Source organism: Acomys minous, assembly GCF_964271855.1.
Source record: "Acomys minous genome assembly, chromosome: 9".
Classification (NCBI taxonomy): domain Eukaryota; kingdom Metazoa; phylum Chordata; class Mammalia; order Rodentia; family Muridae; genus Acomys; species Acomys minous.
The window spans coordinates 19,069,208-19,090,316 of NC_140490.1; the positions used below are offsets into that span (position 1 = coordinate 19,069,208).

At 42.7% G+C, this 21,109-nt stretch overlaps 1 protein-coding gene and 1 pseudogene across 3 annotated transcripts in view; one reads left to right on the forward strand and one right to left on the reverse strand.

Annotated features, from left to right (window-relative positions):
• The window catches only part of DCP1A (decapping mRNA 1A), a 55,399-nt gene that overhangs the window by 16,970 nt on the left and 17,320 nt on the right, over positions 1-21,109 (reverse strand). For both annotated transcript variants that reach the window (XM_084797113.1, XM_084797112.1), the window contains exons 4-5: positions 12,630-12,696; positions 5,426-5,564 (exon numbers count right to left, since the gene is read on the reverse strand). In XM_084797113.1, coding sequence (XP_084653239.1) covers positions 5,426-5,564; positions 12,630-12,696 — 206 coding nt within the window. The remainder of the gene's footprint in view (positions 1-5,425; positions 5,565-12,629; positions 12,697-21,109) is intronic.
• LOC311606094 (F-box only protein 5-like) lies at positions 8,085-12,584 on the forward strand (annotated as a pseudogene). Its single transcript has one exon. The product of its transcript is annotated as an F-box only protein 5-like (transcript).

Genomic DNA, 21,109 nt, shown 5'->3' on the forward strand with positions numbered 1-21,109 from the left:
GAGACAGTCTGTGAAAGGCTATGCCATATCTTAATCTTTTAACGTGCTGCTCTTTGGACAGGGTCATCACCAATCACTATGACCCCATGCAGGGAATGAACGGCACTGAATATTAGAGAAACATAACATTGCTCCTAAGAAGATCCCAGAGCAGAAGGATAATGCTCATAAATATGAAAAACTGAGTGTTTCCTTGAGGAGCAGGAAAGAAGGAAGTGCAGCCCTGTCACTTTTCAGTGAGGCCAAGTGGCCACTGAGGCTGTGTTCTGATAACCTTGGCGAGCGGGCGGTGAGTGGGCCTCAGGTCAACTATGGCCCCAGTGGCTCTTGAGTTACTGGACTTTGCAATCCGTCATAGAACTTTGAGATCGGCTTTGTGGCTATGGGCACCTAACTAACCGTTCTGAAGCATTTCAGGGCGTTTTGGTACTTGTGTAGGGTCTTTGAGGCAGGTTTGTTATCTTCTCTGTGTTAATGACAGCAGTTAGCCATAAGATTTAGGTGGTACGGGGCTGGAGAGATGGCTCAGAGGTTAAGAGCACTGCCTGCTCTTCCAGAGGTCCCCATTCCCAGAAACCACATGGTAGCTCACGACCAACTGTAATGAGATCTAGTACCTTCTTGGGGTGGGCAGAATACTGTATAAATAATAAATACATCTTACAAAAAAAAAAGATGTAGGCGGTATGTACAATCACATACAACAGTGTTGGAGTGCCATTTTTTATATTTGGTGAAATCTTTAAGGAGGCTCAATCCCTAGTATTATATAAACTGGGTATGGTGGCACATGTCTGCAATTATAGCACTTGGGAACTGGAAGCACAAGTTCAAGGTCATCCTTGGTTGGCTACATAACGAGTCTGGAGGCTAGCCTGACATCTTGGGATTCATGTGATGTATGGTGTCTTGGCTCCAGGACTGCACTGCTGAGGTCTAACAAAAAGAACTAAGAGAAATCTAGGGTATGACTTATGTAAAATTCCAGCTGGGCGTGGTGACGCACGCCTTTAATCCCAGTACTCAGGAGGCAGAGGCAGGTGGATCTCTGTGAGTTCCAGGCCAGCCTGGTCTACAAAGTGAGTCCAGAACAGCCAGGGCTACACAGAGAAACCTTGTCTTGAAAACAAAACAAAACAAAACAAACAACAACAAAACCCAACCAACCCCCTCTTCCCCAAAACTACAGGAATTACAGAGAAAATGCTTACAGGATTTTAAGTTTCAAACAGTCGCCTATAAATATTTTGCAAGATATGGCTCTGTGCTGGGTGTGGTAGTGTACATCTGTAGTTATAGAAGTCAGGAGGCTGAGACAGGAGAATCGTTTGTTTGAGGGCAGCCTGGATTACAGAGAGAGGCCCTACAAAAGAGGGGGAGGGGAAGAAAAAGATGACTATCTTATATAAATTGACTGAAGGAGGAAGATTTAGAGTTGGAATTACATTTCATTAAATCTGAGGCCTTGCTTATTCTCCCTTCCTGTGCCAATGGCTCAAATCTATCAAAAAGAAGCAGAGGACCATCTGCCTATGTGCTTGCTGTTGGGGACAGTCCCTCCAAACACCAAGATGTAGGTCCAGAGTCACTGCTAATACAGCTCCGGATGGTAAAATAGGCAAACAAGGCAGAAAGCAAAGCCTTTATTTAAGCAAGCATTATTTATAGTTTTAAAAAACAAAAAGAAAGCTTATACACAGAACACTAAAGATTCAACATATCTTCAAACATTTCACTTGACTCTAACCTTGGATAGCATCTTATGTATTCCAAAGTGTTCTTTACAATAGAAGATGCTTTTGCAGCAATTGAAAATAGAAACCTTATCAGATTTTTAGACTGCCCACTCGACACTAGAGTTTCCAGTGTCTAGGGGTTGAGCACAGTCGGTAGAGCATGCTCACACCATAAAAAGTTAAAGGAAAAAGAAGCAAGCCAAGGCTACTCCTGGCAGAACCTGCCTCACTGAGCACTATCTAGTTTCTGTCTCATGGGTACTTTGATCCAGTCACCACTCAGGGTAGCTTTCATCAGTACTCATGGGAACACAGAGAGACAATGAAAAATAGCATAGGTATTATGTGATGGGAGCTATGAAAATCAAGCCAAGCCAAACCACAACAAAATAAACAAAATCCCTCAAATTTTATTTTTATTTATGATTTTTCATAATCACGATTTATTATAGGTGATTGCTTTTCCAACATTTAATTTCTTAAAAAGGTATTTTTTTTTTTAAGCTGGGCATGGTGGCGCACACCTTTAATCCCAGCAGAGGCAGGCAGATCTCTTTCAGTTTGAGTTCAAGGCCAGCCTGGTCTACAAAGTGAGTACAGGACAGCCAGGACTACATAACCCTGTCTCAAAACCACGCCCCCCCAAATACACACACACACACACACACACACACACACACACACACACACTTATTTCATGTGAGTATTTTGCTTAAATATATATGTGTGTGTGTACCATGCGCACACCTAGTGCCTACGGAGGTCAGAAGAGGTCATTAGATCCTCTGGAACTGGAATTTAGGATGGCTGTCAATCATTTTGTGGATGCTGGGAATAGAACCTGGGTCCTCTGCAAGAGCAACATGTGTTCTTAACTACTGAGCCACCTCTCCCACTCCTAATTTCTTCCCCTATTCTCCGCAGATTTGTTTATATGTGTATGATGACTATTTTGGCTGCATTCCTGGTGCTCACAGAGTCTAGAAGAGGGAGCTATATTCCCTGGAACTGAAATTACTAACAGAGTAAGTTAGCACATGGGCACTAAACTTGGATCCTCTGAAACTGCTCTGTAACCACTGAGCTTTCTTACCAGCCACCAATACTGAATAATCTGCCTCTTTCTGCCTCTCCAAGTGCTGAGATTAAAGGTATGCATCATCACGCACAGCTTTCCAATACTGAGTGTTTCTCACTCTCTCTCTCCCTCACCTCCCTCCCTATCTTTTGGTTTGTTTGTTTGTTTGTTTGTTTTTGAGACAGGGTTTCTCTGTGTAGTCTTGGCTGTCCTAGACTCCCTTTGTAGACCAGGCTGGCCTCAAACTCACAGAGATCTACCTGCCTCTGCCTCGCAAGTGCTGGGATTAAAAATGTGCATCACCACGCCCAGCTCTAATACTGAATTTTTATAGATACAGAAACTGTTTCTATATTTCTTTATTTCTCTACTAGAAGGTAAGTATGCTTTAAAAAAATTAATTTTACTTGCATGCATGTCTGTGTGAGGGTATCAGATCCTCTGGAACTGGAGTTACAGACAGTTGTGAGCTGCCATTGTGGGCGCTAGGAATTGAACTAAGGACCTCAGAAGAGCAGCCAGTGCTCTTAAGCACTGAGCCATTTCTCTAGCCTAGAATCACCTCCCCTCTCCCCCCAGGAAATGCTTCTCTGTGTGGCTCTGGCTGTCTTGGATTTGCTTTGTAGGCCAGGCTGGCCTCAAACTCATAGCAATCTGCCTGTCTCTGCCTCCCAGTGCTGGGATTAAAGGCATGTGCTACCAGGCCTAGCTGTTTTTTGTTTTTTGGGTTTCTCTGTGTAGCTTTGACTGTCCTGGAACTTTCTCTGTAGACCAGGCTGGCCTTGAACTCACAAATATCCATGCCTGTCTCTGCCTCTTGAGTGCTGGGATTATAGGCGGGAGCCACCATCGCCCAGCAAGATTGCTTTTTAAGGAGAAACCTTTTACCTTCCAGAATACTTTTCCCAGTGTCTGTTCTCTGAACTCTAGATTCTTGAGATATTAAAAGGCAGCATATGAAAAAATGCTTCTGTGGCGAAGCTGATGCTACCGTGAGCCACTGTGCCTGTGTACCATGAAGGCCCAAGTCTGCTGGGGGAGAGAGAGGAAGGGAGCAGAGAAAGGAGAGATGAAAGAGGAGAAGCAGATACGCTAACATTATTTACTGAATTCTTTTGGACAACCTGAATATTTTAGTGGTAACTGTTCAAAAAACAATTTTTAAACTTTTTTTTTTTTTTGTGTATAGGGGGTGTTAGGGAGATGCAGAGTCTCATGAAAGTCTTCCTGCCTGTCTCCTACTGCTCTCCTAAGTGCTGAGATTACAGGTATGAACCACCATCTGCAAATATGATTTATTCTTCAATTATTCTATTTGTTATGGTTGTACATACATGCATATGATGTGTGGGTTCATATATGCCATGGCAGGGTGTGTGAAAGTCAGAGGACAACTTTTGGGGGAATCCAATCCCATCCTTCCACTATGCAGTCCAGAGACTGAACTCGGGTTTTGAGACTCGGGTTGTCAGACTTGTGTAGCAAGTTATTTTTACTCACTCCAACATTCAGCTGGTCCTTGTTTTTGTTTTTTTTGAGACAGGGTCCCACTCTGTAGCTCAAGCTGTCCTCAAATCCCTAGCAACCCTGCCCCAGGCTCCTGTGCTGAGAGTGCAGGCACGCGGCTATGGTCACAGCCAGCTCAGAGGCCTGGGTTTAGACGGCCCCTCTTCATGCTGTTTTGTGAAGGTTTGCAAACAGAAAGTGAAATACAAACACAGGAAAGCATGCGACTCAGCAGGGGAAGACAAGGGAACAAAGCATGGAAGTGGAAAGCCCAAGTATTTCTCCAGAGAGCATGGGGTTTTGATGTCAAGAAGTGTCCAGTGCTTTTAGGGTGGTTGTAAATGTCTGCAGTGCTCAGGAGGCAAAGGCAGGAAAAATCAGGAGTTCAAGGCCATGCTGGCCTACAAGAGACCCTGCCAGAGCTGAAGAGATGGCTCAGCAGTTAAGAACACTGTCTGCTCTTCCAGGGGTCCTGAGTTCTATACTGGGATCTTCAGGGTGTACATACAGATACACTCATGTACATAAAATAAATAAATAAATAAATAAATAAATAAATAAATAAATAAATATTTGAAGAGAGGCTCTATCAACAAAGAAACAACCAAGCAAGGGAACAGGACACTCTATTACCACAGCAACAAAGAAAGCAGCACAAGTATCTACTGTTTAGCAGAGTGAACAATTTGTAAATATGAGCTGAATATATTAACTCACATACCACAATTGTTATTTTCTAATGAATCCACTTAGGAAAAAATTCTATCAGCTAATTTGTAAAATACAATGCAAAGGCCGGGAGCGGTGGTACAGACCTTTAATCCCAGTACTCGAGAGGCAGAGGCAGGCGGATTGCTGAGTTAAGAGGCCAGCCTGGTCTACAAAGAAAGCTCCAGGACAGCCAGAACTATTACACAGAGAAACTCTGTCTCAAAAAACCAAATAAGTAAATAAGAGTTTTTTTTCCTACCAAATGCTCTGAGGCAAACAGATGAAATCACAGATGTTTTTCTTTTCTAAACTGCTGCTGGCCCTGGGGTGACTTTCTGGCAGGCCTGCTCCCCCTTTCAGTGTTCTCTGGTGGTCAGCACCCGGAGAGACTTACCCTCTCATACTCATCTTTGGCTCTGCTCAGCATCTCTAGGATGTCGATGGGCCTCTGGTCGCTGCAGCCATTGGCCTGGCTGGGACTCTGTTTATCTCGAGCAGCCTGCTGGGAGCGCCGTGTTTCCTCTTCTACCACACTGTAGGAGGAGAAACAGGCTTTAGAAAGGCCACTTTACACAAGTGGACCCCAGCACTCTTTTGTCCACTTTCCAAGGATAAAGTAAGGGTGTCACATGATGCTGCCCTTGCACTAGATAAAGAGCCCGGTTACCTCATTCCAGAAATACATGACTGAGCCATGTCACTGTCTCCCTTCCAACAGTGAACAGTCCCTAACCTTTAGAAAGCCATAAGTAGAATGAATCCCTTTCTGGTGACAGAAGCAAGCATACTAAGACATGCCTCCAAGCATGTCCTTTTCTCATGGACAGTACTAAGACATGGGAAACTGAAAGGCATACCGTGTAGCCTTGAAAATGGATGTCGGCAAATTCTCTAAGCAGACAAAAGGATCTGCACTAAATGTGACCAAACTCGGTGGCTATGGGATATGTACTGTGTGTTCATGGACAACATTTAATTCTCCACTTCAAATTCTCCAAGGCAAAAGTCTAAAGAAACCCATTAGTGAGGTTGGGGTCCTTAACTCTTTACAGGCCTGCATCTTAAAATAGCATCCTTGCTCCTCATCACAGAAAAGGGGTGAAGCAACTGAGCCATTTCAGTAAAATGTTAGGAACTAAAAGCTGGGTGGGGATCACATCGGTATTTTATTTCCCGTATAGATTTTAATAATGCAACCAACTTTAAAAATGCATTCAAATTTCAGCCACAAGCTGCAATGAACAGGCCCTTCCTGCCATAAGCTTTTTTTTATGAGTACAAGTCTCCCTTTGTAACTGTGCTAACTGCGAATTCAAAGCAATAATGTCAGGTAGTGAAACAATTCAGGAGCAAAAGGCTTTATTTAATTTATTTATTTTTTCATGACAGGGTTTCTCTGTGTAGTCTTGGCTGTCCTAGGCTCACTTTGTAAACAAGGCTGGCCTCTAGCCTCCTGAGTGCTGGGATTAAAGGTTGTGTGCCCCACCCCCCCACCACTAAGGCTTTATTTGAAAAGACATGAGTAACATAAGCAACAGTAAAAAGGCTACTGTCACCTAGACGTTGGTGCGCACACCTTTAATCCCAGTACTCAGGAGGCAGAGGCAGGTGGATCTCTGTAAGTTTGAGGCCAACCTGGTCTACAAAGCGAGTCTAGGACAGCCAAGGCTACACAGAGAAACTCTGGGTGTGTGTGTGGGGGGGGAGGCTACTGTTTCCAATAGTAACTGGTCACTGAGTTCCTTGGCTCTGCTTGTCTCCACCACAAATGCTGGGATTTTAAGTCGGGCCCCTGTACGTGGACAAGTGCTCTTACTGAGCCAAAGCCCCAGGTCCATTCTAGGCTTACCATGCTAAGCTGTCCTGTGACTCTCTACAGAGGGTGAGCTTGAGAGCTTGTAGACGTTCTCAACTATACTCTTTACTGTTTTCCCTGCCACCTTCCCACCCCAATCTCCACGTACCTGAACATCCTAGGCAAGTGTTCTACCATGGAGCACTGTCCCCAAACCTCTGCTGCTTTAAAGTAATGTGTGAAAGGAACTTTTGTTTTGCTGGCTCAGTTGTTCTCCGGGAGGCTCACTGCCTCCTTCTGCTAACTTAGGCCTAGCCCTGGAAGCTTCTAGCCTCAGTACAATCTAACCTAGGCCTAGAGCGTTTCCAGTCTCTGAGACTTACTCCTTAACCTGCTCACCCTCACTTGCTCCTTCTTAGCTCTGGGCTGGCTGGTTCAACTCGGCTGTTCTGGCTCTGCTTTTCTCCCAGCTGACTTTATTAATCTGGCTTTGTTCTTGGTCTAGAATCATTCTGTTTGGCCTCAAACTAACTCACCAATCTGCTCCAATCTTCTTGCCTTTTCTCATTTTCTGGCCTGTTCTGCCTTCACCTGAGTTCTCTCTCTGCAGCCCATCTCTCTATTGCTGTCCTGGTTAAAAACTATGTATCCTATTCGGTCAAATCTTTGGATTCATCACCTTGTCTGCTACTCAATTAGACATCACTTTCAAGCATGGGTGCTTCCTTCTACAAACTAACTTTACCTTCCTTTGGGATTAAAGGCATTTACCACCATGCCTAGACCTATTTTTGTTTTTGTTTTTTTTGTGTGTGTTAAACCTGACACTTGCTCTATACCAGGCTGGCCTTGAACTCAGCTGTTTGTCTCTGTCTCCAGGGTTGAAGGCTTGTTTGTAGTCCAGCTGGACCACACAGGTCTTTGGATGTGATCTCTTGCCAGAACAGCCATGTTCTGAAGCAATGCTCCTCTATAGTAATGTGTAGTTTTCTCTAGAATCTTAGCTTGTTCCTCCTGCATGTATACTTGCAGGCCAGAAGAGGGCACCAGATCGCAAAGATGGTTGTGAGCCACCATGTGGTTGCTGGGAATTGAACTCATGATCTCTGGAAGAGCAGCCAGTGCTCTTAACCTCTGAGCCATCTCCCCAGACCGAATCTTAGCTTTTAAGATGGTAATTACTCCCATATCAACAAGAAATATAGAATCATAGGCTTTATGGTAGACTTAAAAAAAAAAATCAGGTCTGTATCAGGAGCTTATTTAAAACTTAGCTAGAGGCCACCCCCAGCCTGATTCAGACACAAGATAGGCCTCCATCACACAGGCTTTCCAACCTACCTCCTTTAGCCTGGCCAAGCTTGTGTTCAGTCTTTCCCTGACTTGGACTGGGCCTGTGATTTTGGTTCAAAAGAACATCATCCAATTATCCCCCTGTTTACCCAAAGAACAGGCTATCCCATGAAGCTAATTACTGCTAAACCCAAAGCTGTTGGGGTGGTAAGGAGGAAAGGCATAGGAAGGTGGGCTGGCTTTAAGGGTCTCTTCCAATTTAAACTTAAGGCAACACTCTTTGTGGTGGTTTGTGTAAGAATGGCGCCCATAAAGCCGGACGTGGTGGCATACCCCTGTAATCCCAGCACTTGGGAGGCAGAGGCAGGCGGATCTTCATGAGTTCAAGGGTAGCCCAGTCTACAAAGCATCCAGGACAGCCAAGGCTATACAGAGAAACCCTGTCTCAAAAAAACCAAAAAATAAAACCAACCAACCAAACCAAACAAACAAATAAAAACAAAACAAACAAACAAAAAAAGAAAGAAAGAAAGGGCTCCCATAGGTTTCTGCATTTGAATAGTTGGTCTCCACTTGCTCAGACTGCTTGGGAAGGTGTGGGTGTGGCAGTTTGAATGAAAATGGCCCCCATAAGGCCCATAAGGCTAGGGAGTGGCACTGTTAGGTGTGGCTTGTTGGAAGAAGTATGTCACTGGGGACAGGCTTTGGGGTTTCCTAAACTCAAGCCAGGCCCAGTGTCTCTCTCTTCCTGTTGCCAGCTGATCTAGATATAGAACTCTCAACTATCTCTCCAGCACCATGTCTGCCTGCTTGCCTGCCCCCCTTGCTTCTCTCCCTTCTCAAAGTCCAAAAACACGCACCTAAGACAGTAAGATGAAGAATAAACAACCTTTCACAAGCTCTCCGAAGTTAAAACAGCCATTTCTGAGAAACATCCAAAGCGGTAATGTTAAGTTTAGCATTCTATCATTGACCAAAGCAAGGATCCATATTTTAGACCGAGGAGAGGTTTAGGCAGACTGTGTCTGCTTGAGCCCTGCCAACTACTGAGGGACAATTATCTTGAAGTTCTTTCTGAGGGCCTGGGTGGCACTCCAGATACCAAACTTCAGCTGTTACTAGGGCTGAAGACTGAAGGCTCATTCTAAAAGACTATTAATCCCTGAAATGGATATGAAAATAAAAATGGGAACTGAAGGAAGTTACTGAAAATGACTGCAGAGTCTGTAATCCCAGTGCTAAGGTGAAAATGACTGCAGATGTCTATAACCCCAGTGCTAAGGTGAAAATGACTGCAGATGTCTGTAATCCCAGTGCTAAGGTGAAAGGCTTATGAGTTCAAGATCAGTCTGGATGACATAGCACATTTCAACTACACAAGAAGGGAGACTTTGTGTCCCAAAAAAGTGATTAAAGGGTGCCCAGCTGATAATGACTTCTTGAGTGGTTGGCCTATTTATATCTAAGGAGAATGCCTTGCAAATGTTGCTGCTAACATTGGGATAAATGACTCTGTTCATCAAATATTGAAGAAAAAGGAGAAGGGAAAAACCATCTTTCATTATTACTTATCTGCCTGCCTGTACCTCTGTTCTTTATGTAAATCAGAGATCACCGCACTAACTAAAAGTGCTGTGAAAGCTTTGCCACCTTACACATTTGAAGGAGTGGATTTGGACTAGGGATGAGGGTGAGTGAAAGCATTGCTTGGCATGTTCTTTCCAGCTCCACAGCACATAAGCGTGTCTGTCAGTCCTCATTCTGTTGGGCGCAGTTCTTCTCCTAACTCCTTTGATGACCACAATATAAGAAAACTCCTCAGCTTACTGCTGAGAAGCCACGTAGGAAATTGATTGTTGAAAAGTAGTATAACTTTACAAATAAAATATTTTAAAAGCATTGTGCTTCTAGAAAGCCAACACTTTTTCCAGTACGACTGACTTACAGGCAGGAACCCTGCAAGGTGCAACTAGCAGTAACCAGTTTGCCTTGCAAGCTCACAGCCAGAGCGGATGAGTGAGCAGGGAATGGATAAACATTCAGTCAGGACACACCAGTAGTCCTGCATTATAACTCGGCCTTTGTGTACCTTCTGAAGACATGTGAATATACCTAGAACTGAAATTACTGGGTACACTATTACACTTTAGGTGATCGACTAAAGCTTACAGTAAAAATTAAGACTGTTTTCCTCTAAACACATAGATACAAATCTTGATGAGAGTAACAGAACTTAATTTGGCAGGAGTAAGTGTTACAAAGGAAAATGTAATAATCCAAAAGATGCTGCTGACACTAAACAACTGTTCTTACATTTATAAATAACAACCTCACACATCAATCTAATGTGTACACACACACACACACACACACACACACACACACACACACACACACACATTAAAAGGGAACAGACATTTGTAAATATACCAGGACCAGTTGGACTGATTATAGGTAATTAAAAAAAAAAAAAAAAAAGCTCTGCCAACTTTTGGAAATAAAAAGGAAATTAAGGCCATTTAAGAGCTACAGCTTGGCGCCAAGGCTGGCCATCTCTTTCCTGTGGTCACTGCACCTGTGTTGGAGCCCAGGCTCTCCAGTATGAGACAGCATGCCTACAGTGCCTTCCTCGGCCATCCTCCTGTCTGTGCGAACTTGGCACATGGACCACAAGGACGACTGTAAAGAAGAAAGCTCTGTTCTTTCTGATAAGATGAAGTGTTTTAACTGCAATCCTGATCTTTCTGAACTGGAAGTGGTTAAGCCTGAGGACAGTGGGCGACAAGGTTCCTAAGTCCTGTGTGTTTGGAGCCCTCCTGTAAGGACTGCGTTAGAAACAATACAAGGCCATCTTACACGAAGTCACCAACTGTGGGACACGATAACAAGGAAAATCAGCGCAAGCAGAAAATACTCAGTAGTTCAAATGAAATAGAAGAGCTAGCGGCCAGCAGACTGCACGAAGACAGCGGCTACTCATCGTTCACGCATCAAAGTGAACAGGAGGATGGCTTCTGTATCCTGGAGAATTTAAGAAACAGTCCCCAGCCGCGCCTGCTGCCAGCACAGAGCCCAGACCACTATCCCAACAAAACCAGCTGCCCATCCTGCATTTCCAAAGAGTGGTTTGCCAACATTAAAAAAGAATAGCACACGAAACCCTCAAGTGGATGGAGAAATGCTGAAGGAAGTTATTGCCGGTGGAAACTTCAGACTACAAAATATAATTGGGAAGAAAATGGGCCTGGAACACATAGATATCCTTACTGAGCGTTCCCGGAGGGGGCTCAAACACCTGGTGGCTAATATACTGACAAAGCTCAGTGACATGGACTTAATAATAAATCTGTCTAAAGTGAGTAGAATTTGGAAGAAGATCCTAGAAAACGATAAAGGAGCATTCCGGCTATACAGCAAAGGCACGCAAAGAGTCCTTGAAAACAGTAAGCTGTCACTACATGCTTCGACCAGAGGATACGCTGTGGGCAGAACCATACTAACTTCTGTTCACAAGTCATCAACCTGGGTGCCTCCCAAATAAGATGCTCAAGCCAAGCCCCCTAGCCAGCGAGGTTGGAAGGGTTCTGCCTGCAGCTGGCACAGCGAGTTCACTGAGGTGGCAAAGATACTGAAAAACACCGAAAGCCTCACAGCCTGTATTCGATGTAATTTGTCAGCAAAATATGACCACTATTTAGAGCGAGCAATCTGCAAACGGGAAAGCGGTAAATTTGAATATTGTACAAAGTGCCTGTGCGATTATCATAACAACAAAGACTGAATGGCAAGCTCCTAAAATCCAGCTGTAAAATAGGTCCTTTGCCTGGAAGTAAAAAGAGTGAAAAAGAATTTACAAAGACTGTGACATTTTTGTACTTAAAAAAAAAAATTTTTTTAACCTAAGAAAGTAAAGATAACTGTATGACACCTTTTTGCCCCTTTGTGAATAGAGGACATAGAGTTTCTTAAAATAGAGCTTAATATTCTTTTAAAAAATTGAAATTGTCCCTGCAAATGCCAAGATTGATGTATTATAAGAAAAAGAGAAACTGGATCTCTTTTGTGTAGTTAGGCGCTACGATAACATTGGTTGGATTTTTCTGTTAAGGGAGGGTGGAGTGGTTTTTATGGAGTCTTGAAAACAAATGTGGTTCTCAGGGTTAGCATCTGAGGTATGCTTTACCAAATTTGGATTGTGTTCTTATCAACTTGAGTCTGTCTATTTAAATGTTTGTCATTTTCACGGTTGAAAGTATCTTTTGTAAAGTCCTGCTTACTTTGTTTCTGAAGTCTGTTTTAATATTTTTAAACCTGAAATATTTTTGTTTTTACATGCCAAAGAAAATAAATAATGCACATAACGTTGGTACAAATAAAATTGTTAGTAAGTTTTTTAGAAAAGGAAAATAAGAGGATATACATTAACTAGGAGATGTTAGTACTGAAAAAAAGTTGGGATTGGAGTAATGTTTCTTCTTTCATTAATTTATGGAATAGTACAAATACTTACTCAGCCATGAGTTTTGCTATGCGGTGACAGTCATTCTTGTCATAAAACCAGATACTGTATATTGACACTTGAAAAAGAAAGGAAAAGAAAGAGATAAGCACAAAGTTTTCAAGTTTGAGTACATGATCAAATAATATTAAATTTATCATCAGATTCTTAAATTATTAGTAATCCCACTAAAGAAAAAAGGAATACATTGAAACACAGAGCCTTTCCCCAAAGCCATTAAAATCAGGACAGGTAAAACACGCAAAACGTTGGCAACAAAACCCAAGTGAGGCCTGGTAACATGCCTAGGGTCTCAGTTATTCTGGAGGCTGAGGCAGGAGGAGTGCTAGTTCAGGGCCTCCCTGGGCAACTAAGCAAGGCTGTCTCAAAAGAAAATTAACTCAGTGGCTCACGCTTGTAATCCCAGCACTCAGGAGGCAGAGGCAGGCGGATCTCTGTGCATTCAAGGCCAGCCTGGTCTACAAGGCTACACAGATAAACCCTGTCTCAACACCCCCTGTCCCCCAGAAATCAGTTGGGGATACAGTTCAGTGGCTGGGGTCATCCCTGTTAAAACACACACACACACACACACACACACACACACACACACACACACACACACACACACACACACTTTAAAACATCATAATCTGCCACTAAATATCAGATGCTGGCTTACATATTAGTCAGAATAAAAGATTGCCGAGTAAACTAAGACTCAATCAGGATTGATGATGATTCCAGACTAACAAGAAAATACAAACGGTCTTAGTTACTGAAAACCAAGTTCACTGGCTAGGCAAAGAGCAGAATTCATGGGTGTCTTGACTGAATCCTCCCCCGCCCCCGCCAACACACATAGGGTTTCTCTGTGTAGCCTTGACTGTCTTGGACTCGATTTGTAGGCCAGGCTGTCCTCAAATTCACATCGGTCTGCCTGCCTCTGCCTCCCAGCGTGCTGGGATTACAAGTGTGCACTACCATGCCCAGGAGTTTCTGCAATCTTAACTAGAATAAAATTAAACTGCGATGAAAAAGTTTTAAAAGACAGCTAAAAAAATAACTGTTTACACATGACGTCAGTCAGTCACACTTGTTTTGCTACCTTTTCTTTTCTTTTCTTTTCTTTTTTTTTTTTTTTGTTTTTTTCAAGACAGAGTTTCTCTATGTAGCCTTGGCTGTCCTAGACTCACTCACTTTGTAGACCAGGCTGGGCTCGAACTCACAATGATCCACCTGCCTCTGCCTCCTGAGTGCTGGGATTAAAGGCATGTGCCACCATGCCTGGCTTGCTACCTTTTCTTATTCCCAAGATGGTGAACCAAGGACTTAGAATTTTTTGTTGCAAAATAAATGACTTTCATCATTAAAGATGACAATGTATAAATAAGCCATCACAGCAGTTTTGGTATATGGTGTGCAAACACACTGAAGATGTAAGCTGAACAGAGCCCATGGCCAGGCAGGCCTACTGACTGCTCTGAGTTACCATCTATCTCCTGCAGATAAATCACTGAGGCAGGAGGCCGAGGCAGCTGCTCTCCCTACACCCACTCAGGAAGCAGTTGCTTTTTGACACTGCTGCTGAGGTCTGAGGGCAAGTCTTCCCACACCAATTAAGCTAAGCTATGTCCAGAGGCTGGCAGTGCACTAACCCATCACGTCATCTAATGCGCCCGCCTTCTTTCTCAGAAACAACAGCCTTCTTCTGGCCAGGACACCCTTCCATCTTTGTAAATAGCAGTGGAACCTCTTTTGTATGCATCTGTTTCTGGATTCTTTTATTCAGTTCCACTTATTTGTCTATTCCTACAATGTCTTGATTAGAATAGGTATAAAATAGGGCTTAATAACGAGTAAGTTGCCTTGTACTTTGTTTTAAGACTTAGTTAGGGTTTCTATTGCTGTGAAGAGATACCATGACCAAGGCAACTTGTTTTCCAGAGAGGGTTTCTCTGTGTAGCCTTGGCTGTCCTGGACTCGCTTTGTAAACCAGGACGGTCTCGAACTCAGAGATCCCCCTGCCTCTGACTCCTGAGTGCTGTGCTCCACCACAACCAGCCCAAGGCAACTCTTATAAAGGAAAACACTTGACTGGGGCTGGCTTACAGTGCGGAGGTTTAGTCCCTTATCTTCATGGTGGGAAGCGAGGAAGCACACAGGAAGGCATGCTGCTGGAGAAGGAGCTGAGAGTTCTACGTCTAGATTGGCAGGTGGCAGGAAGAGACCAGAAACCTGGCTTGAAGAGCTGAGTTCTCAAGCCCACGCTCTGTGGCACACTTCTTCAACAAAGCCATACCCACTAACAGCGCCACTCCCTGTGGCTTATGGGGCCATTTTGTTTCAAACTACCACAAAGACTGTTTAGTTTCTAAGGCCTTTTATGTAAAAATTTATGTCAGAGCCTAACTCCTAACACTTCCATGGAGAGATTTTTTTTCTAAAGCTTTATTTATTTATTTTTGAGATGGGGGCTTTGTTTTACTTTGGTATTTGAGAGAGTAGCTCAGGCTGACCTGAGGAGTGTGCCACCAAATTCAGATTAAGGCATTTTTTGTTTCTATCATGTTGTTAGTACATTAAAATGCAATACATTTATTTTTTGTGTGGTACAGAGAACTGACTCCAAAGCCTTGCCCTCTAACTGTACTACAATCCCCAGGCTTACAATTGACTTTTTTGGTGTTGATCTTTATCAAACTCTGTCAGCTCTAAGAGCCTGCCTCCCCCCCCCCCCACACACAACACACACACACACACATCATTTGATTAGAAACAGACTGTGTTCCTGTAGTATTTTCTTTCTCAGCTCATCATAGTGGTCACAAGTTTCAGTGATGCTCTGCATTGCAGTGGTGAAAATGCACATCACTGCCTGGTTCTTGATCTCAGGGGAAAAACATTTAGCCCTTTACCACATACAAAAATTTATCAGTCGTTAAGTTTTTGTAAGTATGCTTCACCAAAGTCCTGGTGCGTATGTGTGTGTGTTTTTTAGGTTTTGCCACCATTTATTTGTGAAGTTATTAAAAAGTGATTAAAAAGTAAAAACTGCAATGCAATTATTTTTTGTTTTGTTCTCATTTTTTTCTCAATTTGTCTCATCTTAACAGATGACAACATATCACAGACCAGTCCTGGGGTTGGGGTGGGTACAAGGCGGAACCTGAAAAAGCAGGGGTGGGGGGTGGGGGGCAGGGGGGGGAGATAAGAGGGATGGGCGGGGCAGGAGGGGCCACCCACACCTGGTCCAAGGAATGTTCCAATTCTAACTAAAAACAACCACCACCTCCACACGGAGAAAAGTAGATAGCAAGAGTGACTGTTTTTTTCCTTTTTAAAAAGTTTATTCTTTAATCCCAGTACTCAAGAGGCAGAGGCAGGTAGATTGCTGTGAGTTCGAGGCCAGCCTGGTCTACAAAGCTAGTCCAGGATAGCCAAGGGTAAACAGAGAAACCCTGTCTTGAAAAAGACCAATGGACAGTGGATTTTGCTGTTGTTGTTGTTTTTAAAGATATAGGGTTTTTCTGTGTAATAGTCCTGGCTATCCAGACTCACTTTTGTAGACCAGGCTGGCTCGAACTTACAGGAATCTGCCTGCCTCTGCTTCCCTAAGTGCTGGGATTAATGGCATGCGCCACCAGTACTAGCTTCATGTTATTTATTTTATCTTGGTTGATTGTCATCATTTGTGAGTTTTAAGTAGTTACTCCATTTCTTCTAAGTCATCAAGAGTTTATGAATATAAAATTCATAAAATCTCATGTACTTTAACAGCTGCAGGATTTGCAATATTTCATTTTCCCCTAGTAGAGACAATTTTGTTTTTGTTCTTGGAGACTGGCCCTCCACTGCAGGAGTGCTATGCATGCAGCACTACTCCCGACTCTCATCGTGTCTGCCCTCGTGTTAAACATTCAACACCAAACAGTTCGCCAACTGTACTGGCTTTCTTCATGGAACAACCTGTTTGTTTCACTGATTTCTCTTCACTTTCTTCAATTACATTGATTTGTGTTCTCATCTTTACAATTTTCTCCCTTTTGTGTGCTTTGAGTTAATTTTGTCTCTTTCTTCTTCCTTTTAATTTTTTTTTTAAACTTTAGATAAGGTCTCTCAGAACCCAGGCTGGCCTTGATCTCCAATCTTCCCACCTCTCGTTGCCAAGCACTGGGATCATAGGCATGTGACAGCACACATGGCTGTTTCTGATTTCTTGCAGTAGGAATTTAGTAGGTTCTCAGCCAGTGCTGCACAGGAAGGCGGGCACTTACCACTCCCAGGTATCTCACAGGCCAGACTGGAGATATAAGCCCCTCTGACATTTCCATCTTGACTTTTTCCTGGAGGGAGGGAGAGCACCTCCCTGGTGGTCACTTGTTATTAGCAGAACTTCCAATCCTTCTTGCCAGCTTTGCTTGGCTTGTCTAGTATTGTTGGCTCAAGTGCCACACAATCTATGGGAGGCCAGGTCCACCTGGGCTACCTTCTGTTGCTAGGCAGGCTTGCATCATGTTAAGACTGAAAGAGACATCCTCCTCCTGGGTTGGTCTGCATGTCTGCCACACCCCCCCCGTCATCTTCCTCTGTCTAGCTTTTAGAGTTCTTGATTGCTCTGTAACATCATATACAACATTATAGTTGTATTTATCAAGAAGAAACTAATCATTTCTTGACTGCTCAAGTTGTGCTATGCCTTCTTATGGTTGGAAAACGGGAGTCTAAGAAGACAACTAGGTGGCTTATTAATAAACCAGAAAAAAAAACCCCACTAGTTTTAACACAGGCTGGTATATTCCCAGGGCACCTGCCTTGCCATCCCATACTTGGCACCTAAATCTCACTGCATTAAAAGTAACATAAAACTAAATTTATTTTTACACCTATTTATGTGTGTCAAGGCGTGTATACAGAGATCAAAGGACAACTTACAGGGTATTGGTTCTTTCCTTCTACCATGTGGGTTCTGGGGATCCAACTCAGGCCATTAGGCTTGGCAGCAAGTACCTTTATATGTTGGGTCATCTTGCCAGCCCCATAAAACTATCCCCCCACCCCCAACCCCCAGACAGGGTTTCTCTGTAACAGCCTGGCTGTCCTGGAACTCTCTTTGTAGACCAGGCTGGCTCCTGCCTCCTGAGTGCTGGGAGTAAAGGTGTGTGCCAACCAACAATCCCCCGCCAAAGCAGTGAATTTCATTTACATTTAAAGACTAAAGAAACTCAAAGAAAAAAAGCTAAGTTTAAAGTGCATATTAAAAGGATAGCACAAAGCTGGAGATAGTAGCATATATTACGTAATCCTGGCACCTGGGAGGCTGAAGTGAGGGGAATCACAAATTTGGGGCCAGATTGAACTACACCGGCAAGACCATGCTTCAAAGAAACCAGAGTTAGGGGTGTAGCTGATTGTAGAGTGCTTGCCTAGTACAGAAAACATCTAGGTTTGATTCCCAGCGCCGCACTAATCAAGTGTGACGGTGAATGCCTGCCATGTCTACACTGGGAGGGGGAGGCAGGAAGATTAGTATTTCAAGGTCGTTTTCAGTTACTTAGAGAGTTTGAGGCTGGCATTAGATATATGAGGGCCTGTTCGAACACACATACACACACCTGCACATGCTATGGAAATACCAACACAAGAAATTGTACTTTGTGTTTTTATTTACTAGGTTTGTTTTTGTTTAGATACATAGCCCAGGCTGGCCTCACCTGGTCCCCTGCCTCTGCTTCCCAAGAACTGAGGAGGGATGCACCATCAAAATGGCTTCAAAAATTTTTATTTACTTATTTTTGACAATGAAACATTTCCTTTATTAAACATTACTCCTGCATGTGATGACTGCAGGTAAATAGTATATATTACCAGAAATGGGTGGTAGTGGTGATTGTTTTTCCCCCAGACAGGGTCTTACTATATACCCTAAGCTAGCCTCAAATTTATTTTTTCTTTAAAAATTATTTTTGAAGTAGTATACTGGTTTCAATACATTTTAAGTATATTAAAAATGTGTTATTAGAAGCTAGGTGTGCCGAGTGTGGTGGCTCATGCCTTTAATCCCAGCACTTGGAAGGCAGAGACAGGCAGATCACTGCAAGTTCGAGGCCAGCATGGTCTACAAAGCGAGTCTAGGGCAGCCAAGGCTACACAGAGAAACCCTGTCTTGAAAAACAAAACAAAAAACAAACAAAAGAAGAAGCTAGGTGTGATCACGGCATGTGCCTAATAACTCACTCATGAGGTTGAGGCAGAAGGAACAAGTTTGAAGCTAACCTGGGCCACTTAAAGATCTTATTCCTAGGTTTTAAAACAATCACATTTTAAAGAAATTATTAAATAATCTCTATAAAGATATTATTAGAATATATCAATTTATAAAACTAATTAATAAAGGTTATTTTGGTGGCAAGTTATTCATTGCATACTGAATTCAGACCATTTTGTTTACTTTTTATAAAGGTTACCCTACTGTTGCTGCTGTGTAAATTAGATACAAATAAACAAGAGTAAGCAAATGGCTTTACTTTAATGAATGAAGAACATGAACAGGAATTTTTTTCACTACCCTGTTTATAAGGTTCCATGTTCTGTCATGGAAAGCCTCAATGACACTGAAACTGCCCTAAACCATCAGACCCCCACATGGTCATAGACTTTTTTTTTATGGCCATAGATCTTTATGGCACTTGGATATAGTACTTCTTTTCTTCCCTCTCCTCCTCCTCCTCTTTTTTTTTTTTTTTTTTAAGACAGGGCTTCTCTGTATAACAGCCCTGGCTGTCCTAGACTTGCTTTGTAGACCAGGTTGGCCTTGAACTCACAGAGATCCACCTGCCTCTGCCTCAGCTGGGAATAAAGGCAGGTACCACCATGCCTGGCCCTTAAAGCAATTCTTCTACTCACAGAATTTAAAAATACTGCATGTGCTTTCAATGAACAAGGAATTTTGGAATGTTTTACATAAGGCAAATTAACAAATTAACTCAACTTTGACATCTCAATGGAAGGAACATAGACATAGCCTTATCAGAGGGAAAATTATTATGCATTATCTACAACTGGGTCTAGAAGCTAAATCTCATCGCAACATAGAGTAAATTACACTAAGGCTTTCAAAAGAGTCCATATATGGCAATTACAGCAGTCATCTTTCTTTAAATATCTCCTTTTCAACCTTGGCTCAGAACACCTAAAACACCAAATCCCAATACAGAAGATTCCATTTTTCACACACTACACAATTTACACCTGGACACAGTCACAAGAGCTGCAGTGCTAACAAAGTGCTTAGAACATGTAGTGCATCAGTCATGGAGAGGAAGGAACACAAAGCTCTTTCTGGGGTAAAGAGCCAGGGATTCCAAATTAAACTATTAGAAAACATTTCAAATTGAAACCTAAAGTAATTTCATCAGAGCTGCCTGCCTATGGCAAATCTTCACTTAAGTTACCCCTTCCTCTTACAAGAAATCCAATGTAATTTAGAAATAAGACATTTGCTTCTATACTTGTCCATTATCAAATATACTGCCAAAAAAGAACCAAACACTTTCAAAGGCATGTTTGCAAAGAAACAGATAAGGGGGCCAGGATGATAGCTTAATGGGCAAAGGATAAGAGTCACACTCAATTCTGCCAGAAGCAGACCTGTAGAGGTTCAGAGACGCATCCAAGAATCAGTGCTGTCTGCCAACATATCAAAAGCTCTGTGCATGCAACTGGCAAGGAAGCTCAGGGAGCTGCCACTAAGCATGTCACTGCCACTAGTGAGGAAAAACAGATCCGTCTGCCAGATAGCTGAGACCACAGAGGACCTTGTCTCCAAACCCAACTTAAATACTCTTGAGAGAACCTACACTCACAGGTCCTGCACATGCTGCCGACAACTGGTGCTGAGATGTCCTGAAATAGTCTCTGGTTAACTGTATCACAAAAGACGGAGGCTTTTGGCAATGCATTATTATTCTGCCACAGCAAATAATGATGTGTACCTGTTTCATATATGCTTTTTCTCAAGGTCAAAGGGAGCTAGTTGGTGGATAACCACCATATGTTTTGACTTCTGGCCCCAAATCAGTCACACATAATGGCAGTCACTGAAAAGGTAGGGAGTATAATGTGATTTTGTTGTACTCCCATAAAAAGCAACAGATGCGAAAATACCCCTGATCAAGTAGTTCTCCTACTTTTCAACTGGGGGCCTTTTCCTTTGGAATCTGTGAGGAAAAAAAAAATAGCTGCTAAAAGCATTTGGATTATAAAACTGAGAAAAACTTAAAAGCTGATGGGGAAATGTCTATTTCTCAAAAGAGTCCTGTATGAAGACCAAGCTACTTAGTATAATTTTATAGTAATTTTATTCAGCTTTATGTAAGTTGTATATGGTATATACAACAAGATCAAGAAAATTCAAAGCAATCTGGAGACTGCCAAAACCTTCAGGAATTCTAGAGCTACTATAACTCACTCTTACATATATGCTGCCTTTT